Raw genomic sequence first — 13,132 nt, 5'->3', positions numbered from 1 at the left:
TAATTTAATTTTCAGCAATCTTTTTTAAAATAGTCTTTCCTATTGCACAAAACCCACTGCTGTTTCTCTTGCCATAACCATCATCTCATTAAAAAAAAAAAGAGAGAGAGAAAAAGGAAAAAGCATACCTCTGGTACAATAAAAATGCTTTGCAACACACGCATACATATAGCTTTACTGTGTAATCTTTTAAAATTTGGGAATTATTTGTGTATTATTTCTACATATTCTGAAACTGAGTTTTCCGTGATGATTTCTATTTACAGTTGCACAATGCCTTTAATGCTTGGAGACACAGCTATAATACTCAATGCTAACCCTCGAAAGGAAGTTTTTAGCCAACTCTTACACACACTTTCTCAAAGCAGACTACAGTTACATCTTTGAACTAGGAGCTCTGCCCTCCTGTGGGGTTAGGGGGAACTGTAACACTCCTCTACACGAACAGCTTTTAGCCCTCTTCCACTTTGCAGATTCTTAAAATTTTCTAAAGGAGTCTTGGATCTTGTTGAAAATTCACATCCATAAATTGTTATGCAGGTGAATTTGCTTTTCTAAGTGCCTTTTGCTGACCCAGGGATATGCAGACTGTTGTGTGAAGAGTGAACTTACACTCTTCTGTGTATCTGTAAAGGTAATTTCTCAAGCAGACCCCTGCCCCAAGCCAAACTCCTTTTGCTCAGTCTTACTCTGCAGTATTAAAACTGTTTTCTTTCTTTAAGATAATATCAAGTAACTTAATAAATACCATATCAAAACATACTTGCTATTCATTTATCAATCATTTTTCCAAGTAGGAGTCTTAATCCTACAAGACTTTCTATTTTTGTGTTGATGTATCACACATCTAGGGCTGGGCTTTGCTCCAGTAAAAGGCAGGCAGCACTACTTTTCTGTGGCGTCACTGGAAAAGCGCAGGAATGTTTCCTTCTGACCAAGATTTTGAAGTTTTTCTTTACATCAGAAACATAGCCCACTCTGTTTTTTCACCATACTGTACTCAAAATCAGATTCACTCATGTCTCATCTGGACTCAGACGATTGATCTCCAGGTCTTCCTAGAGATCTTTCCAAGGGCCTTGGGCTGTTTCTTTTCTGTGGGGTGTGAGGGAGGTGAACACTCTTGAACAGGATCAAATATCATACATAGCTATTTTTAAAAAAGGACTTCTGCATTTTTTTTTTTTAAATTTTTTTTTATTAAAAACAACCTTGGTCAATAGTTCAGAAAGTCAGGCCTGATCCTGCACTGGACTCTGAGCATCCAGAGGTCTACTTTTATGTAAAACCTCCTGAAGAGCTGGACTGATAATCTGGATCCTGCAGCCATCACTTACAGGACCAGTCCCATCGAAATAAGTTTCAAATGCACACTAGGATACTGCAATTTTAAAACTGCTCCCACAGACAAGATTTTTCTAGAAGTTTGGAAAATGCTGGCAGATCTGCTGTGCACGAAAGCATGTCCGAAGAGCTGCTCATTTGGGGTGCGAGAGGGGCTGAAGTCCGAGTTCCCGGATTTGCAGACCCAGGCACCAACCCTGCAGGTCTTACAGACATAATTACCTTGAAAACTGAAATCCAAAGCAGAAGCAGCTGGGAGCCGGACAGGAATTATCATGACCTCTGCTGTGTAAATAATTTAGTGGCTGTTTGAAGACTCTGAAAACTCTGCCCTCTTTATTTGTCAGTATTTCCCCGAGTGCTGTGTACACCAAATGCTGTGTTTACATTTCCCACTGACTCAGAGAGTTAACGCTCTTTGTAGAGTTGTAAAATGAAGCAGATGCCCAAATACAGGCTTTGAAGAGTTTGTTTATGTGAGTTTATCATCAGATCAACAGTTTTCTGGTGCTGGCTAGCGGTGGTGGCTCCTTCATCCTAAGCGGCTGCGTATGTCCAAGCAGTGCACCTGGGGAAGGGGTTGGCCATTCCCAGCAGCGGCTGTACCACCAACGAGCATAAATCATGGTCCATCCACCGTTATTATTACATATCGAATAGCGATGAAGGCTTGCAAGCCTCCATCGTGTCTTCTGGAAGGGTTCCGAGATCGCCGTTGCCCATCTGAGATCTTAGGGGAAGGTCTAGCCTCCTTATGAAGGGGCCACGGCTGCCTTTCCATTCTCCCTATGGCTTTCTCCAAAGGGTTCCTCATCCTTCTCTTTTATGGAGAACTTTTTCCTGAAGGCTTGTGTTAAGCTGGAGGAAGAAGCCTTCCTAAACGTGGTAAGTCTCTTCCGAAAGTTGCCCCCCGAGAAGAAATAGAGAAGAGGGTCAAAGCAGCAGTTGGAAGCTGCCAAGGGGAGCGTTACCACGACCGATTTCTGTAGGTATATGGCATCCTCGCAGCTGGCATTCTTCAGCCGCAGCACGTGGAGGTGAACCGTACGCAGAATGTGGTACGGGGTGAAGCTCACCAGAAAGGTGGCCGTCACGATGATGATCATCCAGACCGCCTTCTTGCGGTTAGCCTGGTTCTTCTTCAAGGAATTTTTCAGTAAGGTCCTTATGATCATTGTGTAGCAGATAGTTATGACAATAAATGGAAAAATGAAGCCCACAAATAGGGCAATAAAATCCAGGATCACAACTAGATTTGTCTTCTGAGAGTCTTCTGGGGGTTCGAAGCACTTGGTCTTGTTGCCATATTGGTACGTCCCGTTTCGCAGGAAGGGAGCGCTTGTGAGGGTGACAAAAATCCAGATGCCGACGCAGACAAACTTAGCCTTCTTCTCCGTTACCAAATTGATGTTCTGGACTGGAAAAACGATGGCTATGCAACGGAAGAAGCTCATCGCAGTCATGAAAAATATGCTGCAATACAGGTTGACGTACAACGCATACGAACTGATCCTGCATAGGAAGTCACTGAAGAACCAGTTCCCTTTGTGGACATAGTAGATGACACGCAGGGGCAGGGTACACACGCAGAGGAAGTCGGACACGGCAAGGTTCAGCATGTACACCTGGAAGGCCGTCTTCTGCCGGTATGTTTTTATGAGGACGTACAGCACAACGCCATTGCCGACAAAGCCCATAATGCTGATCATGGAGTAGAGCGTGGAGTAGACTCGGTTTCGGAAGTCGTCGATGGAGTGGTGGCACGACAAGTTATCAAACAGTGCAGTCATGTTGCCTGGCTGAGGCACCGATTCTGCCTGGCGATGAATGTCAGGCCTAAGGATGAAAAACTCAGGTGAGTTATGAAAAGCAGCACACAAAAATAAAATGCCATTATAAAATAGGAGGAAAAACTGTCATCTCTCTCATATGGGAGAGAACAGCTAGGAAGGGATGTGGATCCGCACAGATCCGTGTTACTACAACTATCCACTACAGCCACCTTTCTTAATGTGGTACCAGCAACTGGCGATGCAAAGATGAGAGGCACATTTTCGTAAGCCCTCAGTACTGGCGGCATCCTTCTTCCACCGAATTACCAAAAAGCTCCAACTCCTCACAGTGTAATTAAGTGTAATTACTAGCTGTGGAAAAGATAGCACCTATTATATCTGATGAACAGGAAGGATCGCTGTAGCAGAGAGGATGCTGCAGGGCTCCAGTATCCCTGGCACTGCCTGGGCAGAGGTACTGCTGCAGCGCCCAGCAGACAGAGGGGGAAGCTGCAGGGAGGCTCATGTCAAGGGGAACAAATCTCTTGGTCTGGAGACATCTCTGCCATCAAGGTAACTCCCTAGCAAAAGATTTCTTCTTGGGTTTGCTTTTGCACATTGCTTTGATTTACATTAGCAGGTCTGGGGCTCTCCGGAGCAGTCAGACCCTACAGCCAGGGAGGGTTTTTGCATCCGCTCAGCCAGCCTTTTGTGAAATTTTATCATTTCCTTTTGGTGTTCATTTGAGTGCAGCGAGACATGACAGACACTCGTAATTTGGGTTGTCCTAAAGTAAAGCAAGAGAAAGATAACACACATATTTTTCCCATTAATTTTCAATTTCTAATGGTTCAAACACAGAATCTCGCTTGCAGTCTGAGACCATGAAAAACCCCAATGATCAGAACTGCACAAAACATGCAGGCTGAAATAACAGGACTTGGGAAAAAGAATGATGAAGGCAACAGCTGGGACAAGATCGGTTATGAGAACCCACCCCATGTATGTGCTTAAAACAGATGTTAAATGGTAGATATTTTCATCCATAAAAATACCCTGGCTGCATTAGAGTCTCTGTCTCTCTCTGGGATTTACTGCAAATTCAGAACCATAGTGGGATACTCAAGGTTTTTAGGTTGCAGTCAAGTTTCAGCTATTTGCAATTTTTACTCTTAAAACAATCCTTTGATTATCTGCAATGCATAAAATACATTAAAGCTCAACAGATATCAGCAAAGTGGCACAGATAGGAGAGGAGGCACAACCTGACAGGAGAGAGGATATTTTTTCCTCTTGGACTATTTGTGGACACGTAGGGGGGGTGTGAGCAATGGGCAGTGCAACTGCACAGAGGTCTTTGGCCAGAAGAGGCAGCCAGGACTCAACATCCCTTGTCAAAAGCCATAGATCAGCACATTGTAGATCATCACTTACAGTTCACCTCAGCTTGCATAAATGAAGCTTATTTAGCGATGATCATTGCAAATAACCTATTCATCAGAGAGGGGCAATGAGTTTGCAGCCGTGTCCTCTCCCTGCCCCACAAATGCCGCCTCCGCGAGGACCAGCCAGCAACACGGAACTGCTGCCCTGGTGGAGCGGTGCAGAGGAGACCGAGCCCTGGTCCCCTGGGAGATGCTGAGAGATCCAGCCTTCAGCCCTCACCGCTGGCATCCTTGCTTGCCCGAGGTCTTCACTTTAGACTTGAGGTTCAAGTTAGGAAAAGAGCAACACTCCAATAATGTTTTAAAATCTCCAAGATAGGGCTAAAATTAAGTTTGTGGTAACATTGGTCTGATTTTAATCAATTGCTTGGGAGCAGCAGGTAGCGCAATATTCTCTGAAGAAAGCTGCACGATCCCCACTCCTCGTTTTTATCTGTCAAGATAATCTGACGCAGGTGATGAAGCTCTTATTACCGTTACTTCTATTGCTGGGTTAATGCCTAGCAAGCAGAACTGCGGAGCAGAACCCCACCATGCTACGCATCATATATCACTTCTTCCTCAGACATTAAAAAAAACCAAACCACACCACAACCAAGATGTTCAAGATCAAGAGGCTGGAGTGAGGTCTTTTGCACACCGAGGCTTTTTGTATCTGCCTGCATCTCTGGGCAGTTATGATCAGGATGAAAAAGGAGCAGAAAACAGGACTTGCACAGCCAACCCTGTAGATAAACAAAGATGTTTTGCCTAGAAGCAGTAACGTTATCTAACACTCGGAGAAGGGAAGAGGCTGCAGATGGAGAAACGCTGAGGAGCACTGGGGGATCTGGGCAGCGCGGGCAGAACCTGTGTCTCCCAACAGCACATTTTGGGTCAGGTTCCCGTGCACCTTTTGAGAGGGCACCAGCAACGCAGAAGGTACTGCTGCCTTCCTGCCACTGCAGATTTCTCTTCCCTTCCCCCAGTTTAGCTATCCTGCCTAAGAGAGAACCAAGAGATATCGGTAAACGTCTCAGCCCATCATTTGCTCATTAGATAAACTTCCTTGTTTAATCTCTGTGCCTATTTGTGCACACTTCTTAAGTAGCATTGAGCTGGATTATAAACTTTTTACCTCCTTTGGGGGCTAAATTTCAGACTTTCAGCTGCTAATCTTAAAGTTGTTAGCAGATAATGAACAACCATGCGAGGTATTTGTCTAAAAGACTTCGGAGACCTGTTATCTACCATATTTCCAATAAAAACAAAAAGGAAACAGAAAAGAAAACTGATGACTACAATACTGAAGCAGACTGCTAAAGTATAAGAGAGCTCCACACCTAGAAATATATCTGTGAAAACCAAAAAAACCCCACAAAACACCATTTCCTAGCTGAGGCTTTAGACCAGGTTTGCATCATGAGTTAAAGACAGATAGGACTTCTGCCACTTTTTATTTCTGCATAGTCGTGGTTCACGGAACCATTTATTTATGTGCTGGTGAATTCAGCTCATTAGGAATGTTCACAAGCGGGAGGGAAGAGCGATGGCTGGCTGAGAAATGTACTCCAAAGTAAGCAAAACCCTAAAGAACGGAGAGCTGCGCTGTTATATTTATAGTCGGTCAGAAGCAGATTGTACTAAATTTAATCACACAACCAAAAAGCACACCACCAAAGAAGATAGCGCCGTTTCGAGCTCAGAGGTGAAGCGTCCTCAGGAGCGCTCGGAGCGCTGACACGGGCTGAATTTAACATTTTGGGGGAAAAGCCGCAGAGAACTGCCCCCAAACCCCTTCGCGGGCACAAACCCCCTTTCTGCGAGAAGAAGCGCAGCTTGGTCTCCGAAAGAGGAACGGAACGAGATACTCCAAGCCAGCCCCAGATGCTAATTACCCACCTCATTAGCACCAAAGAGCAATAACCGAGCTTACCGTGGGTATTTAACCCGGTTCGCAAACCTCTCGCTCTCCTCCACCAGCCGTGTCCCGGGGGCACCGGCACCACGGGCATCCCCCCCAGCCCAATTTACCCCTCCAGCCCAATTTACACCCCCCCAGTCCCCAACCCGCAAACCCCAGCGAGGACGTACCGGAGCCGAGGCGGGCGCGGAGCTCTGCCCGAGCCGCCCCCCGCTCCCCCGCCCTTAAGCCCGGCCGCGCCCCGCCGCAGCCCCGGGGAGGGACCCGGACCGCCCCCGTTCCCCCCCCGCTTCCCTTCCCTAAACCCAGCTGGGACCCCCGGTTGCTCCCCCCCTCCCAGCTCCCTGGAGCCGCTGGGAGCACTGGTCCCAAAGGCGGAGGGTGCCCCATTTCCCCCAGTAAGGACTCCCCCCCCCCGGGACCCCCCACCCGGTACTGGTGTCCTGCTCCAGCTGGGAGAAGCCCTGATCCCAGGTGCTCCCACTGAAGTAAAGCACCTGTGTAGCCACAGCTTTCACAGCCGTGCTGAGTGGGTGGGTTGGTGGGTGGGTGACCACCTGGCTGAATTTTAAGGCCATTTTTTTTCTGCCCCAGCTGTGTTTCCATGGCTGGTTTTGGGGGAGTTTCTGCAGACTTGCGTGTTCTCTAGCTGGGTGAGGACAGCCAGGCTGGTTGCACGGTCCACCCAGGTGGGATCCAAAGTGGGGAAATGGTGGCAGTTTGACAGCATCGTGGCGGGGGGGGGGGGCAAGTGCAAATGGGGCAAACTCAGCTGCACGCCGGCAGTGGGGCGGGAAGGTGCCCCAGTAAAACCCGTGGTGTGCTTGGCTGGTTACTACGCACTGAGAAATTGCACCGATGGAGGCAGATCTTTCCACCTTGGGGCAAGTCAGCTACTGAAAAATCCCCACCCACAGGCTGCCAAGCCTCCAAGCAGTTTGCTGCTCACCTATTTAAAAAACAGAGACTGCACACAAATGTGCTCGGTGCTGACTTCTACTTGCACTGGACCAACATATGCACCAAATAAGATTTTTTTTCCTGCACTCAGGGGCAAACATTGCCCCTACGCTGCCCTGGAAGTGGTGGCATCTCCCTGCCTTCTGCAGAATCGGGGTTCCCAAAGGTGCGGCTGGGGTGATCTTGACCATTGATGCCCGGCAGAGCCGTTGGGTCTGTCCCCGCAGCATCGTCAGCCCCGCAGCCCCCGTGTCCCTGCGGGCGACCAGGAGGAGCAGAAGTCTCTGCCAGCCTTTCCTCAGGATGGGATTGTCACGCAGGCGGTGGATGCAGAGATGCTGCGGTGGCCAAGGAATAGCTCTGACACTCATCCGGGCCCCAGAAAGGTGATTTTCTTCCATATGATCCCAACTGACATCTGGTAGTAACTCAATATTAAAGCTTTAGTTTCTCATGGGAAATAACTATACTGAGTAAATACACTTCCTCAGAATTAAGAATTAAATCCCAAAGTGGCAGGCACAAAAAAAAGATAGTAACCAACAGATCCTGTAAATGCTGCTGTCTGCTCCCGGGATGTACATCTCTCCACGTCCTCCTGTTTCCACGGCACTTCCATGGTGTGGAGGTCACGCGAGGGGACCCCTCCCTGCCTGTCCATGCCCCTGCACGAGGGTCCCCAAGGCTGCTCCTGTCCACGGCCCTTTTTCTGCTCTGCAGGACATCCCATGCTGTTATTTAGGAGTGCTCAGTGTAAGAAGGAAACATTCCGGCTATAGGGCTCACTCTCCCTGATCTGGCACAAAGTGGCATCCCACCACAGCATGAGGGGCTGGGGAGAGCTGGGGCAGATGGAGACAAAGGCGTGTGAGAGAGGGAGAGCAGTAACTTCCAGCCCTGCCTCCCACACGAGCCCCTCGGACCCCGTGCCCCTGCTCATGCGTGGGTCAGCACGGGTTCGTGGCTCTTTTCGGAGGGAAGGGCTTGGTGCAAGCATCGCTCGTGACGTTCTTCCAGCTCTTTGCTTTATTGTAGGCTGCTTCTACATCTTCAATTCTGGCACAGCAGTGGGTGATAACATTTAAGAAACCCCTATGGATGGTTGGACAGTGACATCTGGTCTCCAGAGCTTCCCAAACTCTCCTTTTCTCATTAACAGGGAGTAAATCCCAGGTCAGTGTCAGCTGGGTGAGTGCCAGAGCCTTGGCCTGGGGCAGGGAATGGGGCCAGCAAGCGCAACCCAGAGGCATGTGCGTGCAAAGGGCTAAGCGTGTCCCCGCATCAGTGCCGAGGTGGGGAGATGGCATCCAGGCGCTGTGCTGGGAGAGCTGGAAGGGTGCGGAGCTGAGCAGCGGCTGGGGGAAGGCTGCTGGAGAGCACTACTTACATTTTGCCACCTCGAACCTTTTAAATAAATGGCTTGGAATGAAATAAAAGCCACCATGTCAATAACCTCATTATTGCTCTCTAGGAGTGAACCACAAATGAGATCGACAGTACACTGGCGTCTGCTCTCGTGGGAGGCAGGTGGATGATGGTCTCTTTGAAGACTGTGTTATGGCAGGTTCTGCCCGGGCTTCACGGCTTTGGTTTTGTACTTGTGTGTTTTATTTAAGTGTCACTGCACTCAGCCACTGCAAGCTGCTATTCACCATGCTCTTATCCTCCTTTTTTCACTGTTTTACATCACGTAGGGAAAGCAAAGGCTTGGAGATGGGCTGAATATAATGACAAACCCCTTATCCACCTGGCACGGGAATTACAGACCCATTACAGACCCACCTGGAGGTTTCACAGTACCAAGCATTGCAGCTGTGCCTGCTTCCTCCAGCTGCAATGCCAGGTCGTCTTTTCTTTCTTCTTGCTTGCATCTCGTCCACCCTGTTGTGTCCCAGAAGGTTTTTCTGCTGTGGGACCCGGGCAGTTTGTGCTTTCATTGCGGGTCTTTGGCACCTTCTCGCACCCAGAATGTGCAGACTTGCATTTCAGACAAAGCCATGGTGCTGTGGAGGTGGCAGTTCCTCTTTTGCACCACTCTCTGTGAACAGTGAAGGTGTGTGAGAAGTACATACACCTCAGTCCTCTGCCCCTCCTGAGAGCCTTTCCTGCATTCCTCGCCTACCCCATGCACTGAAAAGCCTGCTCGTCTCCCAGGAGCCACTTGGCAGCTTATTAGGAACAGTCAAATCATAGGATCATGGGATCATTCAGGCTGGACGCGACCTCAGCAGATCTCTAGTCCAACCTCCTGCTCCAACCAGGCCAGGCGAGCTTGCTCAGGGTTTTATCTCACCTGGTCTTGAAGACTTTCCAGGATGGAGGTCCAAGGACCTCCAAGACTGGGCAACTGGCTGCACCGCCTGCAATATCCTACGCTGCGAACCAGTTCTGTAGTTTGCTTTAGTTGTGGTGCACATTTTGGTATTACTCCATTCTGCCATTCCTTCTGCTTTTTTTGGTACCTTTTTTTGCTATTCCTTCTGCTTTTTGCTATTCAGTTTTATTATTCTTTCTCCTTTTTTTTTCGTTGCTTTTCCTTCTTCTTTTCTTTTCTGCCCTTTACTCTCAAGAACAGGAAGATTTCTAGTTGCAAGGTCAGACTAAAGTTGGTGTGGGATCAAGGAAGCTGCTGCTGCTCCAAATGTGCTGGCAGAAGAGCCAGAGTTTTGGTGTGGGAAGGGTTTCCTCACCAGAATGCTAAGAGGTCAAACTGCAGCTCTGATACGACGAGGCCAAGAAGACACGTGGTATTTGATGGGGGCCAGGCATGGACTGCCCGGAGGGGCAGGACTGGAGCACTCACTGAATACATCTGCACTGCGAGAAGCTGGATGAAACCTTTTGTCCTCTGGGATGGGTGGCTGGAGGGTGGCTGGCCCTGACACCTCCAGGCACCACGGGGACCTCTGCGCTCCAGGGAAAGGCTGGATCCATGGCACACAGACCCCGTGCCCTGAGAGAGGACAAAGCAGACCTCCTCGGCTGTGGGGCTGTGGGTGATCGTCCCCGGGGACGGCGACTTTGCTCCCCCAGCTTGTGCTGGGGAAGATCTTCAGGCCACTCGGTGCTGAGCGCTGCAGGGAAATGCCATCGGTGTGGTGTCCCTCGCACGCCACGTAAGGTCACCTCCTCGCTCTTCTTCCCCTGCTTGGTTTGTTAGAGCCTTCCTGTAAGCTGGAGTCCAGACCGAGCTAATGTGTCACGGCGACTGACAATTTGAAGTCTCAAGAAGATGATACAGGGTAGGTTAGAGAAGGAATTAGGAGGGGGAAGTGCAAAGGATGGAGGAGATGGCAACAAGAACGTGCACGTACAAAGGCCAGGTGTGGACAGGGGAGATACCCAGAGGGGGGCAAGGGAAGGGGAGGACTGCCCAAAGGAGCCTCTGGATGCATTGCCAGAGAAGTGGGTGTGAAGAAGACCCCCACAAAGCGATCCCCATCACGTCTGGAGAATGAGGTTACACGTTACCTCTCAAGAGCAGTCAGGCTTGCAGAATTAGCCCAGGCAGGACTACGGGGATGGCGAGGCTCTAGGAAGACCAGGTTCCTGATATGGAGCATGAGAACCTGTTCTTGGAGGCTGAGGATGGGTCAGGAGAAGAGGGACTGGGGTCTGTAGTGTGGGTGTGCTCTGGTGAAAGTGTGGGGAGTGATTAAGGGAAGGTGGCAGGATCAAGGATGGTTTTGCCTCGTGCAGCAGCCAAGAGCACACTTGTGTCCTGGGGGGAGAGATCCTGCTTAGACACGGGAGTTCAAAGAAACAAGGGCTGGAGAAAAGGTAAGAAGCTGTAAATTCAGAGGAACATAAGACAAAGGAGGATGAGGGGGCAGTGGTAGGCAAAAAGTTAGAAAACTACAGGAGACACCTCAGTGTGAAAAAACACACAAGGGAGTGACAGAATCTGAAAGAAGAGGGAAACCCCTAAAAACTTCCATGATGAGGGTGGGGATGGGGTGAAGGCTGGAGATGAAGAGATAAAGAAGAGGGAAGAGAGTTGTAGGGTGTTTTGGGAGAGGGATGGAGGTCAGCAAGGGAAGGGGGGCTGCACTTCAGGATTTGTGACTGGGCGAGGAGAGCTGTAACCTGCCATTTCACTCCTAACGTGGCGTAAAGTGATTTCTGTGCTCTCCTTCAAAGTCGCTAGAGTCTGGGCTAATTAAGTGACAATTTGAATTCTAGCTATACTAGGAAACCAGACTCAAAATACATCTGGACAGGGTCATTTAGCTACATTAATAGGACGCACACCAAGGGGAGGAAGCAGCCATCAGTCTGGTGATTCTTTGCACTGGGAGTTTCAGAGCACTTTAGAAAGCCGAGTGATGCGGCAGATGTTCACAGCCACCTTAACGATGCTAATTGCTGGCACTTCCCATCTGTCAGCAGATCTCTGTGCGAGCAGTGGCTGTGTCGGAGGCATCAGCTCTTTCAGTCTTTCACCAGAGGAGCTTGCCTAAATAAGATACCTTTTGCCTCTGGGAACAATTTTCACTGATATAAAGGTGATTATTCATTAACAATAACACAACTTTTAATGGCTTGGCAGACATCTGGAGGCTGAAGATTTGTTCTGATAGTGCTTAATATGAGCAATTTGATGCGCAGGCTGTAAATCAGTCTGATTCCCTTTTCGCAGGACAGTGGGATAAGGCACAATTTAGGGGTATGGGCTTTGGAGATTGGTCTGGGACCATCCAAATCTAGAAAAAGCCTGATCATGCTTTAGGGTTAAGGTACGTTGCCACTTAACACTGACTTACCCTCCATTGCCTTCTCCTCCCGCACCCAAATACCTGCAGCTGCAGTCAGACACCAGACTCAAAGATGTTGAGCCCTTCATTTAATATCATAAATGTCATATCAATCCAGCGCACTGGACTGCTTCTTCCTTTACTGCTGGAGTTTCAAGCAAACACCTAAATAATTTGTAGCCTGAATGAAAAAGCTTTTCTGCTTTAGCAACTGCTTTCACAGTGGCTATTTGAGAAGGAGAAATCAGAAAGCCAGCAATTCATGATGAAGTAAACATCTTTTTAACATGTTGTTGTTTCTTTCCTCTCCTGGGACTTCCTAAAATAGGTTGTTTCTCTTTGAATCGTGTGAAAAGGGTGATAATCTCAACTTCAGTTCAGACTTGCTCAAAGTTATTTAGCATAGGCTGGACTGTGTGACATTGGGGAAGAACGGCCAGTGGCAATGCCACCTGCCAGATGCACTTTCTAGAGAAAAGCATGACCCTGGTGACTCCTGAGATCGGGAATCAAGAGCTGGTCACAGCTCTGCCTGCTCTGACCTCGCTAGACTCGAGCCAGCCGCAACCTGGAAAGTGCATAGCCACGGTCCCTGCGCTCTGCCGAGGGAGGACTCATCAACCCAGGCACGTCCTTCCCTTGATGTGGATGAAATAAAGCACATGAGAAAATCCAGGGACAAAAAGGAGGAATGGGGCACGGAAAGCATTTGGTGTAGGTTAATGAAGGGACCACACTGGTACGGTGGTCCTGGACCTAGCAGGTATGGGGGGGCACTCCCATTGCAAAAGGATGGGAAAGTTGCAGAGAAATGGAAGTTTTGGAGATGTCACCCGAATGTGAGAGGAGATGGAGTCTTTTTTATGCAACGATTTCTGTGCCTTGATGTCTGGCAGCCATTCTGAAACAAGTCATTCTGAAACAAGCAGCTTTTGCTTCGTGCCCATGCGGGAG

At 48.8% G+C, this 13,132-nt stretch overlaps 1 protein-coding gene across 1 annotated transcript; it reads right to left on the bottom strand.

Annotated features, from left to right (window-relative positions):
• Window positions 1–273: 273 nt before the first annotated feature.
• Window positions 274–6,670, bottom strand: CYSLTR1 (cysteinyl leukotriene receptor 1). Its single transcript, XM_069811586.1, has 2 exons — window positions 6,635–6,670; window positions 274–3,180 (listed from the first exon to the last, which is right to left on the bottom strand). Exon 2 carries the CDS (start codon window positions 3,132–3,134, stop codon window positions 2,097–2,099), a length of 1,038 nt encoding a protein of 345 aa, XP_069667687.1. The 5' UTR covers window positions 3,135–3,180; window positions 6,635–6,670; the 3' UTR covers window positions 274–2,096.
• Window positions 6,671–13,132: the final 6,462 nt, after the last annotated feature.

This window comes from Haliaeetus albicilla, chromosome 23, assembly GCF_947461875.1.
Source record: "Haliaeetus albicilla chromosome 23, bHalAlb1.1, whole genome shotgun sequence".
Classification (NCBI taxonomy): Eukaryota; Metazoa; Chordata; class Aves; order Accipitriformes; family Accipitridae; genus Haliaeetus; species Haliaeetus albicilla.
Note: the sequence above shows the minus strand (reverse complement) of the source record. Positions and strands in the feature narration are given on the sequence as shown.

Bases quoted from the DNA above. Each gene is read 5' to 3' on its own strand.
- CYSLTR1 (XM_069811586.1), bottom strand. From the start codon at position 3,134: ATGACTGCACTGTTTGATAACTTGTCGTGCCACCACTCCATCGACGAC.